Raw genomic sequence first — 18,585 nt, forward strand, 5'->3', positions numbered from 1 at the left:
ATCACTATAAAATAGACAATTTATTGGCGTAATGTGAAGCAGTAGCTCGCTACGTTTTGGTTCCACTACGATGGGCTAAACTTCATGAACAAAATAATCCACTACCAAAATTTCCAATAAAAATATTTCTCATAGCCCCCCTTTAAAATGTTCGGAGGATGTTTTTAATGTGAACGTTAAAATCATTCTTCAGCAATTTTTTACAGAAAAAATTGACCAAAAAGGTGTAAAATTGTACCAACCGTAAGGACAAAACTATTGAAAGGGGCAAAAATTCATTATTTTCCAAAAAAAAAATATCTCGAAAACGGTAAGACTTGGTCTTTACGGGACACCCTGTATAACGATCGTTCATTTAAATTCGTGGTCAAGAGTGCTGTGGAGAAATTAGAGTTGATTTTCTGTGAGAGTGAGTAGCACTTAGCTTGTACCATATATGGTTCCCAGATTCAAAGTATGTAAACAAATGATAGTGATATGGTTAGAGCTAAGCGCTACTTGTAATCACAGAAAATCAACTTTAATTTCTCAACAGCACTCTTGTCCACGATTTTAAATGAACGCTCGTTATATTTATTTGACAGTTTGATATGACTACTGTTAACAGATGACATAATTTTTATGACAATCACATAGGCGGAAAAATGTGCCTATGGTAAGTCAGGTTACTGATCCAGTGATAATAATAAAACAAATGACTTAAAATTTATTATCTTCTTACGCAAAAAAAGCTGCGATTTCTAAAGCTAACTTAATGAGATTCAAAGCCGTAATTTTGAAAACTATGCATTACACATTTTTTAATATTTTCAGCCCTTACCCAGCTGCCTATGGTTTATGCAAGTTTTGTGGATAAGCAGTATTTGTCTATCTTCGCAATAACGTCCCCATTCACCAATCCGTTCAAGTACAACCACTACACCGTATCTCTGGCACATTATGTCATAGGAGTATGGTTCTTGAAATGCAGATTGCCCATCCGAATAAATTCCGTGGCATTTATAACCAGTGTAGGTATAAAGATAATATAAATAATGTTGGACAGATTCAAAGGTTGTTTTAGAGGCAGGTAGTAAAGGGTGCTTTTTTTTAGAGCTATAGAACTTTAAATTGCAATAAAACAACGATGGATTATTCGATTGACATGAATTTATTTATCCGCAAGATAATCTTGTGGAATTACATTTTAAATATGATTTCTGGCATATGACCGCCACGGCTGGCTCGGATGTAGTCCAATCTGGACGTCCAATTTTCGATTACTTTTTCCAACATTTGTGGCCGTATATCGGCAATAACACGGCGAATGTTGTCTTCCTAATGGTCAAGGGTTTGTGGCTTATCCGCATAGACCCAGGGCCGTCGCTAGCCAAATTGCCGCCCTAGGCAAATTCCCAATTTGCCGCCCTAACAGTCAACTCTGCAAAATGCCAAAAAATTATTTTGGCTTATCGGGGTCTTCTACCGAAATATGGAAAAATTGAAGGTGACTGTTTGGGAAATTTTAATAATAATAACATAGAAAAAACAAAAACAAAACCAACAAGTTCAAACTTATACAAAAAATAAAATTCATTTTAGGATTGGTAAGTAACAATAATAATAGGAACACATGAATGACTAGAACAAAAAATGAAAGTATCTGTCCGGAAAAAATATTCAACGAATTATTTAGAAATCAACTTTTCGATCATTGGAAAAAATGATCGAAGTTATATATTATTTCCATTTTTTGAACCAAAGAGAAAAGAAAACGAATTAAATATAACGAATTCGGTACGTTTTTTTGCCGACATTTCTAAGTTTTCATCAAATTATGCCGTAAATTGTAAAGAATCAAAAAGATGGAGTTCGCTACCAATACCTTTCGGCCTTTCATATTTCATAATAATATTCAATAAGGATCCGCTCTAGCGTTTCTGCCGCTCCGGCAAAAATACAAGTCGACGCCCTTGCAAATTCGTGATAAGATTTTTTCATAAAAAGTTAAAAAGGTTTTATGGACGTAATATGTATTGAGTGTAATTAATTCTTATGAATTCAAATTTAATCAGGAAAGATTATTAATTGATAAACTACTAAAGAAATTAATGAAAATTGTTGGACGAAACAGATAAAAATTCCATTTCTTGAATATATTTGGTTTTTTCCATGAATTGTTCGTAAACCCGTATTAGGTCACAAAAATCTACCCTCGATTTCAGCAGCTGGTATAACGTAAACAAAACCGATCTTCGACAGAGGCAATAAAGTGATAAAACTGTGCTAGAAACCAATTGCTAGTTATGAAAGGAAGCAAGGACGATTTCTCATAAAGGCACGTCACGGTCCGTAATGTTTTCAAGATGTTAAAAATGTGGAAATGGAATCTATTACAAATGTTCGAATGATAACTATTTCAGTTCCGTTAATATCGCTCTTATGCCTACTACCGAAAACAAAATTGCAAGACCCTCCGAATTTCAGAATTGTACCTAGCATTTTAACACCTTAAAAAGTACCTTATCAAGTATCTGAAAAAGAATCTTCAGATAGTTATTTGAATTCTTTTTTTTTTAAGTATCTTAAGATACCTTTGCAAAAAAGTATCTTATTTTATATCTAGATACTCTTATAAAGTAAATTTGACGGCTTTGTCATCTTTATTTTAAAATATAGGTAATTGATTTATAAAATTTGAAATAATATTCCAATTTCCAATCATCATTGAAAAATCAAGTTATTAATCCGAAAAAAAAATCACGGTGAAAGTAAAAAGAAATCTATTCAATACATTCTTCTAGTAATTTAGTACCTAGATTTCTCGGAAAAAGTAGAAAATACCTTCCTTCAATCTTTGCCGCCCCTCTAGAATAGGCTCTGCGATTTTAGGTTCTTCTGCTGAGTTCCACTTTATAAAACGTTTGATTATTTTGTTTTTTTTCAGGGGGTTTAGACGACATCTGGATATTTATGAGTTGTTGTGTATAATGCGGCACCTTTGATGGTTTAAATTGTTGATTAAATTGTCTGTATATTTTCGTGTTGTTTCTAACCGATTTAAATCTCATTTCTTACTTTGAATTTTTACACATATGATTTCTGTTGATCAAGATTGAAATGCCGCCCCAGAATTTTGCCGCCCTAGGCGGTCGCCTCCCCTGCCTACCCCCTAGCGACGGCCCTGCATAGACCAATGACTTTACATAGCCCCCACAGAAAGTAGTCTAGCGGTGTTAAATCACAAGATCTTGGAGGCCAATTCACAGGTCCAAAACGTGATATTAGGCGGTCACCAAACGTGTCTTTCAATAAATCGATTGTGGTACGAGCTGTGTGACATGTTGCGCCGTCTTGTTGGAACCACAGCTCCTGGACATCATGGTTGTTCAATTCAGGAATGAAAAAGTTAGTCATCATGGCTCTTTACCGATCACCATTGACTGAAACGTTTTGGCCATCATCGTTTTTGAAGAAGTACGAACCAATGATTCCACCAGCCCATAAAGCGCACCAAACAGTCAGTTTTTCTGGATGTAACGGTGTTCCGACATACACTTGAGGATTAGCTTCACTCCAAATGCGGCAGTTTTGTTTGTTGACGTAGCCATTCAACCAGAAGTGCGCTTCATCGCCAAACAAAATAAAATGGACGTAGTGCGCGATACGTATTCCGCACATAACCATTATTTTCGAAATAAAATTGCACTATTTGCAAGCGTTGTTCAGGCGTGAGTCTATTCATGATGAATTGCCAAACTAAACTGAGAATAAATCACTTGACAGCTGTTAAATCGGTCGCTATCTTGAACAGTAATGCCAACTTAAAGTTATATACCTCGAAAAAAAAACACCTGTTACATGTGATGGGAAGAAAGTAGTAGTTATTCAAGATGAAGTTGCTGATTGCTAGTAACAGTAATGGTGGTTAAATTTTTATTAGCTCCAAGCTACAAAAAGTAAATTAAAACATTAGTTTAGTACCTATTTCTAACAACACTTACATTTGGTTTTCTTAAATTGATTCAAATCATTTGCAGATCTCACAAAAATAAATGTACAGGCATCATAAAAACAGGATTTTTGTTTTTTTTTTCATTTACCAGAAAACCTTTTATGTCGTCATAGCACTGTTGAAATAAATGAAGATAATGATAACTTAGTGGGCACTTTGACTTTGATGAAACACAAAAAAAAGACATCAAATTTACTTTGAATCAATTTGCCATTTGAATAGATCCCATTGAAAAAATGCTTGAAGAAATTATTGAATTCATTTTGTACTTGAAGAAACATGAATTTTCTTTTTTAAATTATAGGCTCTTCAAACCAATGTTTTAACTCCTTTCGAAGAAAGAAATTTCTTCAATAAGGTAGACCTGAGTAAGCTCAATCTAGACAGTTCTGACAGGAAGAGAAGCTCGAGTTTAACAGAACAAGGTCCTCGTAGAAGAGCGGCTACAGTATCTGGAGGTTCAGGTACCGCTGCAGGATCTCAAGAGAATAAGGGTGAATTACTGATGAATAAGGGTCCAGTACCTCTAGCAATACCTTTGACTGCTGCCAACGCGTCTGTGTTGACATTTTATGAAGAACTCACTGAAACATGCATTGACCTTATGGCCAGATATGCATTTTCACCTTCTAGTGCATTGCCCAGACGGTGAGTTTTTTTCTGCTATTTTTTGGTGATCTATCGAGTTGTTGGATACCATTTACCTTATAAACTACAACAGCTTTAAGCACAGTTTTTGGATAATACTCTTTACTTTGCACACTGATAATATGGCAAAGACATTGTGCAGTATGTTTTTCTTGTAATGTCTTAAACCACCATTTGGTACCTAGGGGGGTTTTCCAATGAGAAGTTTCATTTTGAATAGCCCGCCATCTGGCCAGCTGTCATCTTTTGACATTTGATAAGGAAAACTAAGATGCATAGAAAACCTGGTGTGTCTACTTATACCTGTAAAACTTTCAGACAAAAAGGGAGATCTGAAACTACACTCGCGAGCAACCAAATCGACTCAAGCCCTAAGTCTGCGTACAAACTCTATTTTTACGAAAAGTATACAAGGTATTTATAAAGACGATATATCATTTGAAAGCTCAATATGCAAGCTTTCATTTAACACTAATATTGATAAAAGAAATTAATTCTAACGAATCCATTGTCGCATCAATAGGACTTTGAGTAAATTCACTCACTACGCTACCCGCGCCTTGCGCTAACTGCCACCCCTATAAAATCTCCCGTAACCGGTATACCTTATCAGTCGCTTATCACAAGTTGACAGGTACACATCTCCGTAAATTACAATCATTGTTTCCACGAAACCATGGACACCACACCTGCAGAAGCCGCTCAAGTTGTTGCCTTGTTGGAACAAGGACTTAGCCAGCGAGTAGTCGCTGCCCAGCTTCGCTTGAGCCAGTCTGCTGTATCCCGAGTATACAGACGATTTCTGGAGACCGGTGCCTTCAATCGAAGACCAAGAACCAGCCGCCACCGGTGTACTTCTGATAGAGACGACCGTTTCATTGTCTCTACCTCACTGCGAAATCGGCATCTGACTGGTGTTGATGTGCAACAACAACTCAGGCGCGTTCGAGGCTTGGCTGTGAGCGAGTGGACAGTAAGAAGACGTTTGAAGGCAGCCAACCTGACTCCAAAAAGGGCTGCGACGGGGCCCAAATTGACTGCAGCCCACCGACAAGCGCGTCTTCAGTTTGCCAGAGAACACATCAATTGGACCATTGCCCAATGGCAGTCGGTTCTGTTTACTGACGAGTGCAGAATGTGTCTGCATGGCAACGACAGGAGAGCCCGAGTCTACAAACTTCCAGGCGAGCGGTTTGCCCAATGCTGTTTCGCATTTGGCGGTGGTTCCTGTATGATGTGGGCCGGAATCTCTTTAGAGGGAAAGATGGTCCTTGTTTTCGTGCCTGGGGGAGGCCGAGGAGGCGGCCTAACAGCGGATCGGTACATCGCCGATATTCTCCTGGATCACGTTGTTCCCTACGAAGGATTTGTAGGCGAGGACTTCATCTTAAAGCACGACAATGCTCGTTGTCATACGGCGCGCATTACTCAGCAGTTTTTAAATGAAGTCGGAATGCGCACAATGGACTGGCCTGCGCTCAGTCCAGACCTGAATCCGATCGAGCATTTATGGGACCAGCTGAAACGAAGAGTACGAGCCAGAGATCCGGCGCCCTCGACCTTAGGAGAATTCAAGACAGCTTTATTAGAAGAGTGGAACAACATTTCTCAAGAGGACGTCAAAAAGTTAATAAGATCAATGAAGAACCGACTTCGAGCTGTAATTAGGGCTAGGGGGGGAAACACTAAATATTAATTAATAAATTGTAATGTACTGTTTTCACAATTTTCTTTTATTTTTTAAATACCCAACCACAACAACCTCTCCCAAATTCCCTGTATTTCCTGCATTTATGTTCAGATATCATTAATTACAAAAATAATGAACGGATATTGATAATGACGATATCTCATTAAAGCTGAAGTTTCAAGCTTTCAAATGACATATTGTCTTTATAAATACCTTGTATACTTCTCGTAAAAACAGAGTATGTACGTAGAGTAAGGGCTTGAGTCGATTTGGTTGCTCGCGAGTGTATTTTAGGGAGAAAGATCATTGTCTCAAACCCCAATTAGTTTTCCATAAACTGGGTTGGACATATGAGGATACTGAAACAATTAGATTCAAACCTCCTCGCAAAATCATCGGATATTATGCCAACCACCTACGATTTTGAAACGGCCTTTGAAATGGTTATAAATGACCGTCCTAGTGCAATAAGTCTCGTAAATCGTCTGGACAAAAAGTCATCCATATGGTTCACAAATGGATCAAAAACAGAGAAGGCACCGGCATTGGGATATATGGACCTAAACTGAGGATCTCTAAAGCCCTGGGAAGTGAGACCTCGATTCTACAGACCGAGATAATGGCTGTTTATGTATGCGCCTCAAAATGAACCTCAAGGGGGTGCATATCTACATCACCACGGACAGCCGAACCACGCTGAGATCCCTGGAATCGTGTTGTCAGGGGTCTTTGCTGACTTGGGAGTGCCGTAATACCATAAAGCAACTGGCCAGAGGAAATAAGGTGACTCTACTATGGGTACCAGGACACTGTGGGGTTGAAGGAAATGAGAGAACGGATGAACTTGCAAAAAGTGCATCAAGGTTACGACCTGCTGGACCTGAGCCTTTCTGTGGGATAGGAAAAGACCAATACAAAGCTGCGGTCCAGCTATGGGAGTTGAACAGTAGGACAATCCACTGAACTAACACTCCTAGACTTGTTCAGGCAAAGAAATTCGTGAAGATTTCAATTACCTACGCCAAAAAGCTTCTGAAGCTGTCGCGAGCAGAGCTTCGGGTGATGGTGGGACTGCTGACGGGGCACTGTCGGTACAAACATCATTTGTACCGTATGGGAAAGTCGGCAGACGAGATTTGCAGGCTCTGTGGATCGGAAGCAGAAAGAGCCGAACACTTGTTATGCAAGTGTCCGGAGCTGGCTGGCCTGAGAACCATTCACATGGGTAAGCCGGTCCTGGATACCAGAAAGGTAATGGCCAAGGCCCCCAAGGAGGTTGTCAATTTTATTAACGTCGTTGACGACCTCCCTGGGTTTCTATGAATGAGTAGGGTAGTGAACAAAAGATCTGCATGGTCGCAGTTCCCGGAAGTCTTACCGAACCAAAACGACCCCAGTTCGAATAATAATAATAATAATATACATACAATATACATTTATGCACGAAATTTCAATCTGTTGGCATTCACCGTTTAGAAGTTATGCGGAGAAATTTTCAACTTTGGAAGGATATATCTCCATTTTGGGCCATAAGTTCATTCATCAAACTGTTACTATATTTCAATGTACTTTCACCCTCCGAAAGCTCGGTACACATTTTTGACTCACCTCGTTTCATGTTTTTCACGCTGTCTCTTGTTATTTTAATCAGTTCACGTTTTTTTTTCCAATTCAGTCACCTTCAATCCTTATTTCGATTATTTTTCAGTACGCCCACTGCTGAATTCCTCCTGAATGGCGGTCAAAGTATGAGCTGGCTTCTTGGCAATAAACTAGTCACAATAACTACCAGTGGTTGTTCCCAAAAAGTCCTGAAACACGGACTTTGCGACAAATGTTGGCACGCATGTTCCCACGAACGTCAAGGGCAAAAATCAGCCAGAAGCAGCATCGAAAACGCAGATGCTGCTCTGTTGACCCGCCAGAATTCCAATGAGAAAATCAACCCCGATTCTCCGGTGGACGAGAAAATCGACGAAGAAAAGAAGGAGGACGTTCAAAAGAAGTTGGAGCAAATGGTTACGGCTTACCCCGATAAATATGAGAAGCCCTTATGTTCCTGTTGGTGTCAAGCTTGGGCGGAAATATATGTTCGAAGACCTACAGGTATTTATTTAGTTTGACAATTAATATATCATACAAGATATTGAAATAATGAAAACAAAATTCAAGCTATGCTATAAACTATAAACTAAAAATTAAACATAACATTATCTGAAAATGATCAGCATACTGAAAAAACAAAGGGCAACTTTAATTTTAAAATTATCTTCAATTAATGGAGTTGAACATTGAAAATATCAACATCACATGAAAAAGAATTAAATGTTGACAGCATTCTACACAGTCGCGAATTTTGGGTTATATGTATGTATGTATGTCTATACTAAGTGACATGGGCATATTTTTCATAGAATTAATATACATAGCTCTCTATTACTGTTTATGACCTCCAACCATTATCTCCTTAATGGTGTAATATAGCATTCTGGAATTATTAACATCCCGGGCGGCTGTGGAAAATCGAAATTAAGTTGGTAATGACTCATTCAGTAATATGAATTGGCGAATTTGGGTTGATATTGGAAATGTCATTGACAGAAGATTGCTCAGAATAAAGAATTTTCTTTATTTCTGCCTTTAGTTCAGTTCATTTGTGTTATTGGTTTCGATCCAAGAAATTGTGAAACTTTTTTATTTTCATGTTCTGATTCCCACGAAAGGAATTTTTTTAATTTCGAATAGCCATCTATTAGTTAATTTAAGAATTTCTCCCAGTATTGTTAGAAGAATTTCAAAGAAAAATAAGAAGGCAATTCATTACATCCTGGATTTTTAGTGGAAGAAAACCTGCGCAATACGAATTCACTTTCAAAGAGTCATTGTATAATGTTATTGTCACCAAAATCAATAGCAACAAATCTATTAATCAGTCAGTCGATAGCATTTGAACTGATTCAAAAGCACATGAATTCCAATCAATCAACGATAAAAATTATGGAAATGATATAAAGTGATAATTTCTAGGACGAACCACAGCAATTTTTAGTGATATTTTTGTATCCGGGAATTAAAGCCGCGAGTAGACGTTCAAGGTCTATTTCGATGTCAATAATTCCTGAATGAACTATACAAGCATTGTGACAGATATACGTCTAAAGCAATGGCATGTGTATTGTTTGGGATTCGCTAAGCCCAGATAATCTGCCTCTTGTTTTGGCATACTGCCGATTTCCATTCACGAAATACAAAAAGAAAGGCGAAAAGAGTATGAGCATGTTGTTCTGCAGGGAGTAGATTGATATAGTTTTCAAAAATTGGACAAATGAACGTTGCGTTTTGGTTTTTCAAACGGCAATACGAATTATCAGACATTTTTCCACCACATCACCACGGACAGCCAAACCACGCTGAGATCCCTGGAATCGTGTTGTCAGGGGTCTTTGCTGACTTGGGAGTGCCGTAACACCATAAAGCAACTGGCCAGAGGAAATAAGGTGACTCTACTATGGTACCAGGGCACTGTGGGGTTGAAGCAAATGAAAGAGCGGATGAACTTGCAAAAAGTGCATCAAGGTTAAGACCTGCTGGACCTGAGCCTTTCTGTGGGATAGGAAAAGACCGATATAAAGCTGCGGTCCAGCTATAGGAGTTGAACAGTAGGACAATCCACTGGACTAACACTCCTAGACTTGTTCAGGCAAAGAAATTCGTGAAGATTTCACCTACCTACGCAAAAAGCTCCTGAAGCTGACGCGAGCCGAGCTTCGGGTGATGGTGGGACTGCTGACGGGGCACTGTCGGTACAAACATCATTTGTACCGTATGGGAAAGTCAGCAGATGAGATTTGCAGGCTCTGTGGATCGGAAGCAGAACAGCCGAACACTTGATATGCAAGTGTCCGGAGCTGGCTGGCCTAAGAACCATTCACATGGGTAAGCCGGCCCTGGATACCAGAGAGGTAACGGCCAAGGCCCCCAAGGAGGATGTCAATTTTATTAACGTCGTTGATGACCTCCCTGGGTTTCTATGAATGAGTAGGGTAGTGAACAAAAGATCTGCATGGTCGCAGTTCCCGGAAGGCTTACCGAACCAAAACGACCCCAATATAATAATAATAATAATGATCCTCTACATCTTCAGGTTTCAAGTTGCATAATTCCTGCTTTCTACAAGCACCACTAATACCGAAAATTAAGACCACCTGGAATAAAAAAGTATTAATACTTGCCTGTTAATTTATATAATTCGTGCATACCTTCATAAGCAAATATCTGCTATCAGAGCGTTTTGGAAAAAGACGTTGATTTCTTTTGATGTTAACGTTTTCTATTTCTTACTCTTGAAACCATCTGATTGTCGTTTTAGTGAATCCAACGGTTTAAAATAAGTCGCAGTGTAATATTGTTTTATGTTTATTGTCGACCTTAGCATTGAATAAATAGGCCAAAGTGACGATGGCTTAATTTCTACAAAATATATTAACTTCAAAATATTTTTGAAGATGAATTGATTTTGTTTCAGCTTCAGCTTCCAATCCATAAATTCTTGATGAACTGTTTTGTATCTTTCATGAGATTTTGCGGGTAATAAATTATATGAGGTAATAATAATAATAATAACTGATCTTTATTGATAACAAGTTATCAAAGGGCCATCGACCGAGGTCCTTCAGCCCAATTATATGAGGTATTTTTCGCGTTTTCCACTATATCGGGTGATGTACACATTTCATATTCGCTAATACTGTACATTTTTCACAACAATTTTCATTTGTTATGGGGGATTTATCTTTAAATGAACTTAGAAAATCCAAAAACCGGTAACAAATCGCGACACAATTACGAAACGTCAAAATTTTATCGGCTACGCAGGCTGTTATTCGTTTCCATGGCAACTACTAAACGCTATATCTTATTGGTTATACGCCGTACGATTTACTTTACCGATGCTACCGTATTGGTCGTTGATTGTGTACTGTTTATGGTTAAGTAAATCCTATAGTTTTATGTTGCACAGAGCTTGAATAGACAGTTATAGGCGAATTATAGAAATTTCGTAATTTTCTTTAGGGGGAGTAGAAAAATAATGAAATAGATTCAAGATTTTTTCAGTTATTCTCTGGAATAGAAGGAAAAAAATAAACCATTGCGTGAAATGTGCAATGTACTTCTCAACACTAATAACAATAATTCATATTATTGAAAGCTTTGGAACAAGAGTAATTGAACAGAAAGTCCTTTTCAGGTGACATGTCATGGGTGATGAGGATACAAAATACCATATCCTCCAAATCTTCAATAAATGAATTTCCTCTCAAAGAGTTAACTCACTTATTCATGCCATCTACAACCAGTGGCTCTGGAAACGATCATAGTTCCACAGGATCTCGAAACAACTCTGCCCCAGATACTGCACTAGAAATCGTATCTGCAGAAAAGGAAAAAGATATTGATTCTTCAAACTTGCATATTCGTCTTCCTGGTAAGTGCCTAACTCAGTTCATAATTAATATCACAATTGTAGTTAGAGTTCTAGAGTAGTTTGGGACTAAACTATAAATATTGCTTCAATTTGAATATTTTATGTTTTTATGCAGATACTTTACTTACACAGATACTTTGAACAGAAATTGATATTGAAATGAACATTTCTAATGGATATTCTCTCTAATTCAATTTGGTTTTGTGATAGCTATTTGGGGAGCAAGGTTTTTTGGTATTTTGAGAAATTTTTAGGTTGAAGGCTTGGTGTTTTTTTCCGCATATGCACAGTAACAGCTACCTATTCAATATTTTCAAAAAAAATTATAACTTGAAGCCAAAGGAAGTGAGAATGTGTTCAAGAGTTTACCAGAATGTAGTCAAGTCATAAAATGCATGAAGATCGAAATGATTGTACTATGGGGATTTGTGATAAAACTTGGTGGAGGAAATTGTGAAGAAATAGTTATCTAGTACAGGATGGCTGAATAAAAATTTTACATGAGTATGACAGGGGATTATAGTGTAAATTAGAAAATTACTCAAACATCTCAACCTTAAATGATCAAATCAGACTAGCTGAATCCAAGACAAAAGTTTACCTCAGAGAAATGTGCTGCCATTGAATGTAAGGATCAATAGATATAACTCAACATCGATGACAACTTAATAAAAAGATAGGCTATTTTTTTATTATTTATTCATTGCTTATTTATAATATTTAATTGAAACATTCAATGTTGTATGCGTTGATGCTATACCTGGCGGTCAAACACCTAAGTTTTCTCCCAAACACTAGATATCTGCGTATAGTATATCCAAAGTCACTTGTAGGAAGATGAATATTTCGATTGAACAAGGTTTGTCCAAGTTTCCAGAAATTCCTTTGGGGCCAGTGAATTTATTGCCTAACAATACTTTCAAATAAACTCCGGTATTTAGCAGATCGCGGTATCCACTTCAAAGGGACATCTATGGCCAAGCATTTTTATGGACTAGTTCAAGTGACTTTGGATATACTATACATTCACATTCCCTGTGTTAAAATTTTGGTTACATTCTGCTAGTCTGATTTATCGTTAAGTGTGATCCTTCATTGTGTTTATTATTGCTTACGTGCCCCTAATGTAATATTCTGGCTTTTTTGTCTCCCACTGGTGAAAAGCAAACACAATGCGCATCTATCTTGACATAGATATCCTATATAGGCATTTTGAAAGATCCACTGAAATAACTTGTTGTTTCGCTTGAATCGAAAAAATGTTTCAAATGAAAGTTTCTTAGTTTTCATCAAAGGCATACATTCAATGTGGCCTTGGAGTTTTATTTGAAGATCATTGCAAGGTCAAGTAGTTTTCTTGAATAGGGAATATATTTTTCTTTGAAGAATATTATTCTTTTTGAAAAACTAGTTTGTTTTTTCCATAAAATGAATTCATCTGGAGATATGTTTCATGCTTAAGATGGTCAAGATGAAGTACTTCAAGGTGATTTCTCATAGAATAATTTGTTTTTTCTTCCGCATGAACATATTCAAAAATAAAAATTAGCTTGTTTTCTGATTTTTTTCAACCGCACACATGAGTTGACTCTGCGGTAATAAAATCTCACCGCATGACGAATTTTGAAATTGTTATCACTGCAAACAGTTCCATTGATACATAATTGTGAATTTAAGATTGTGCATAATGTAATATTAATTCATTTAATATTATTTCTCCTTATTATGTTACTCTTATTCGATACTAAAATGCATAGAATACCTGGTGTGTTTACTGATTCGATTTTGTTTTAGAGAGACCCATCTGTTGCTTTGGTGGTCTGCTTCACCAGAGTTCTGTAAGGGGGCGCTCTTAAAAATTTTTCGAATTCCCGCTATCTGCCAGGTGCCGTTTAAAAAGGAAATACTGATTTTAGATACTGCAAACATTCACAATAAATTACAATTCAGTTCATATCGAATTTTTACTCAAATGAATGGAATATAATGACAGACCATAGAATATAAAATATTATTGTTCTATACTCAAAGTTCACGACAAGAGCGTAGAAATTGGGGGATACTGGGGGTAATTACACGGTGTTCCTAAATTGGAGATACAAATGAAAATGACAGATTTCCGGATCATTTTAAGAAAAAAAGTCCTATAATATGAGTCCCCAAACATTTTGTTTTGAGGTACATGTGTTAAAGTTTAAGTTTTTTTCTCGTATAACCTTCCCTTCACAAGATATTTAATTTGAATTGGTCATAGATATTCCAGTTTGAAGTTTTCACCATGTGATATGCTAATTTTGAATGCAAATCTACAAGGTGATATTTTTTTTGGAAGGATGCCTGCTTCCTTCCTCCAAAACTATATTTTGGTGAATGGCTGTTAGTTTAGAAAAATGTAGAAAAAAACTCTGGTCCAGTACTACACTTTTTGGTTTGTTATAGTTTTGTCGTATCTGCTATCGATTTCGAGAAAAAATCTCTAGTAATCCTCAGGAAAATCCAAATTATTATGAAGATCCAGTTAGTAAGCCCTAATGAATGCATTAATTATATCTGTTAGTTAAAAAAATTCTTTTTTATTTTTATTTGTCTTTCCATGAATACTCACTTCATTTCTTATCTCCACTTCATTCAACCGCAAAAATGAAAGAGAGAAAATATTCTTTTTTTTTAACGAAGAATGAGATTGTCCAAATGAGAATGTATATTCCTTACTGAAAAAAATCTCTTGATTTTGAAATGACCTTGAATTCAAACTCCAAGGTCACATTGAATGTCCCCATGAAGACCATGAAACTTCAATTTGATTGATTTTTGGATCCAAGCTCTTTCCAAGGAGTCATTTCAGTGGATCTTTCAAAATGAGCCACCCTTTATACATGCAAAATTTCAATACGATTGGATTTGTAATAATGGAAATATTGGGTTTTTTCCAATATTCTTCTTGAATTTTATATGGTTCTGATAATGTGATCAGCTTGAATTTTTTTACGAGACTCGAAATTGTCGTTCTACATCATGGCCATATCTACGGAACCTCTGGTCCAGTTTTTACCTTTAAATGACTGAACTGCGGTATTTAAGATCCGAACCTATCCTGTAAATTTCAAGTTTTTTAGGTCTTTTTGTTCGAAAGTCATCGTGTATATGGCCGGACGGACAGAATCGAATTTGAGAACAGATTCGTCATAAGTGAGTTGAACCATATCGTTTGAGACCATTTCCGGATCAAAATTCGAAAATTAAAGAGCGACCTTTTCGAAAAGCGAGTAATTTTCATATATACACTAACATCACCTCCATATCGAGTTTTCGTTCGGCCACCCGGTATATCGTTCGAATAACAGATCGTTTCACCTCCCAGGTTCCAGTTCAAGGAATTCGCCGTCTCGACAAAGTTCTCGAGACAGCGGCGACGAGGACATGGAATACATCTATGACGATGGAACAAAAACGAGGAATCCGGTACGAAGGTCCAACTCCAGTCCGGAAATGTCCAACTGGAAAAATCCGTTCATGCACCCCAAGCATGACGACGAAAAAAGTCTAGAGGACGACGGTAGCAAAAAAGGAAAATTATATTCGAAGGATATGAGAGTGAGTTGCGAAGCTATTCCAGAGGAAATGGCTGGTAAGTCGCAACTTACACATAGAATATTGAGCGTTGAAAACGAAACGGATGGGGGGTATGAACCGAATTGAAAAAAATTATGGGACCTACAAAAATTTAACTTCTAATCGTACAACCCCTAAAGTGGGGACGAAGCTTTAGGAGCGCAACCCTTAACTAACATTCCTAATGTTTTCAGGTACAACCCCTCCATCAAACGAAGCTCTGCCCCTGACCGACTTTTCATTACCTGGGAGTAAAAAATCAAACCCGACTCACCCCTCTCTCCTGAGTTGCCATAGTTACCCAGGGTCTTCTCCTCCAGGCGAAAGTGGCATCACACCTAAACCATCTCAGTCGGTACCTCCCACCCCTAATGTGACGACTTCTATCAGTCATCCGACTTTGCAGAGAGGAAATTTGTCGAAGAACTCTTCTAGCGATCTGTCTATGGAAAGTAATAAATCGAGTAAGGAAATGGACAAGGCAGCTCTATCGGCGCATTCGAAATTTCAATCTGTGACGTCTAAGCCACCGCAAAGTCCCACCCAAACTTCATCCAAAGTTTGGATCTTGAAAGATAAAGAAGGTAACATTGGAAATATTGAGATTTTTTCCTGGAATGAACACAACCTTTCTTCTCTTGTAAAAATCCTCAACGAAGATTTCACAAAATGCTCCGATTAACTCGTTGAATGTATAGGGTTTTCCAATATAATGGCAACACTGGGTATGGTTTTTTGACGTTTCTGTCATTTGACTTCTGTATAGATTATGCCATTCAATCATGGCAAGATACACGTTTCAACAACGTTTAGAAATTGTTAAATTATTTTAATCAAAATCAGTGCTCATTTGTGAATTCTGACAAAAATTTAAGGAGAATTCTCGGACGACATTATTCAGTAAATCGACTGACTCTTCATGGTATTGTAGACAAATTTGAAAATGAATTTTCTCTATACAATATCAGTACCAAGTACTGCGCCTTAGTTTCTCAGTAGTATTAACAAATGAGCACTGATTTTGATAAAAAACAAGTAAATCATTCATGAACATTGTTGAAGCGTGTATCCTATCATGATTGAATGGCATTACCTACCGAACACAAATGAATGAGCATTCTGTACTAGTATTTTACCTTATTTTCTGTAATTCACTGAATTTTTGATGAAATTAATGGAATATAAATATCGTTTAGTGATTTTTTCATTGAAAAATATGGGTTGGCAGAACAATTTTCTCTGTCACAAGTTTGACAGATAATAGATAAATCCGTGGCAGGAGAGTTCCGAGTACCAACATATAATAATAAAATATAACCATGAATCTGTGCGAATCTGAAATATTCTCGGACGATTTTGTTCTACAAGATGTGGTAGAATGACCGGTTTAGCGACAGAATTAGAGAAATAATTTGACCAAGATGTTTTGAAATACTAGTATGTCCGCTTTGACAACATCTTATTCGAAACGGCCTATAAACACATATAAAGTTTACGTAGACAAGAGTGTGGTTATTTTAACGTTCAACACTTACTTGAACTCCATAATCATTGATTGATGCATGGCAAGTATTTGAAACAATTTGACCTACTCCATTTGATCAGTTTAGTTTATTTATTGGTCTAATTTTATAACACATGCCATGATAGAACAACAAAAAAGAGATATAGGACGCAAAACTCGCCAGCCTGATCATAAACTATTTCAAGAGTGAAAGGCCACACCAGTATTCCTAGACAACGTGATCATGAAAATAACCACATTCAAAGTTTTGTGAATCCTGCAATAAATGAAATCTTTTATGCTTACTCGTTTGGAAGCCTTTGGTACTCGTTTTAAAGCGTTTGGTCTTAAATATGTTTAAATAATAGTCTCAAAATGAAAGAAATACATAACAATTGTTGAAAAATATGGGCATATATGCTATTGACTTTAGATATGAAATGACGTCATAAAAGTTTTCTAGCATCGTTGCCGGACTATGTTCTTTCCAAGTTTCACTATAAAATCGACATCAGCATTTGGTTGTTGAAAACCATGTGGAATTTGCTTGGTATTGCATATTGTTATATTATTAACGCTTCAAACGGTAACATGAAGTTTTTGGTTTGGAAGAACAAGTGCACAAAAGCTCTGAATCTGTCTTTTTTATCCCTATTCAAGTAACCTTGATTTAATTTTTCAGGAAACGAGATCCAAAAGAGCGCTTCGGCCTCTGTTCTCGATAGGAATTCGTCTGGCAATAGGGATACAAGTAGAGACCGCAAAAGCACCGGCAACATCGATAAACTTAGCGATTTCGATCCGCAGAAGAGGGACAGAACGCACACCGTGGCCGGTACGAGCCACGGCGTCAGAAAACCCAGAAGCGAGCAGCTCAAACAGCTGACGAGACCGAGGGAAGCGCCAAAAAGCGGTATCAATCCGAGTTTTATATTCTTGCAGATTTATCAGAAGGTCGATTTTGCGGATTCCAAAGAGAGGCCTATTCTTATTGGAACAGATGAGCCTATAAGGAGAGCAATCTCCAATCTGGATCGTATTCCTCCGTATGAGACTCATAAGATTGGAGTGATTTATATTCGAGAAGGGCAGGTAATGATATAGTTAAAGGGTGTTTTTTTAGAGCTATAGAACTTTAAATTGCAATAAAAGCAAGATAATCTTGTGGCATTACATTTTAAATATGATTTCTGGCATATGACCGCCACGGGTGGCTCGGATGTATTCCAATCTGGACGTCCAATTTTCGACGACTTTTTCCAACATTTGTGGCCGTATATCGGCAATAACACGGCGAATGTTGTCTTCCAAATGGTCAAGGGTTTGTGGCTTATCCACATAGATAGATAGATAGATAATGCTTCTTTATTTCAAATAAACAAATACAATGTTATACAAAGAAAAAATTTAAGTGAAATGACGTCATACATTTACAGGCCCTATACCGCCCCTTCGAAATATTCTGCCAGACTATATGGCTCTAACATTACTAATAAATTCTTTATTCTATTCCTGAATAGTTTGTAATCTGTTATACATTTAATTTGATTAGGCAACTTATTGAAAGCTCTTATACTCATATAAGATGGACATTTCTCTGTTAATGTTAACCTATGTGCAGGAAAGTTTATGTCTAAAGATCTTGTGTTATA

The 18,585-nt window shown here is 37.1% G+C and overlaps 1 protein-coding gene across 4 annotated transcripts in view; it reads left to right on the forward strand.

Annotated features, from left to right (window-relative positions):
* The window catches only part of LOC123683269 (tuberin), a 42,483-nt gene that overhangs the window by 18,361 nt on the left and 5,537 nt on the right, over window positions 1-18,585 (forward strand). For 2 of the 4 annotated variants that reach the window (XM_045622197.1, XM_045622198.1), the window contains 7 exons: window positions 814-1,010; window positions 4,299-4,642; window positions 8,041-8,438; window positions 11,581-11,817; window positions 15,179-15,445; window positions 15,624-16,013; window positions 17,616-18,025. In XM_045622197.1, coding sequence (XP_045478153.1) covers window positions 814-1,010; window positions 4,299-4,642; window positions 8,041-8,438; window positions 11,581-11,817; window positions 15,179-15,445; window positions 15,624-16,013; window positions 17,616-18,025 — 2,243 coding nt within the window. The remainder of the gene's footprint in view (window positions 1-813; window positions 1,011-4,298; window positions 4,643-8,040; window positions 8,439-11,580; window positions 11,818-15,178; window positions 15,446-15,623; window positions 16,014-17,615; window positions 18,026-18,585) is intronic. The other 2 variants (XM_045622200.1, XM_045622199.1) reach the window with 1 other exon arrangement.

The sequence above is a fragment of the Harmonia axyridis genome, chromosome 6, assembly GCF_914767665.1.
Source record: "Harmonia axyridis chromosome 6, icHarAxyr1.1, whole genome shotgun sequence".
NCBI lineage: Eukaryota > Metazoa > Arthropoda > Insecta > Coleoptera > Coccinellidae > Harmonia > Harmonia axyridis.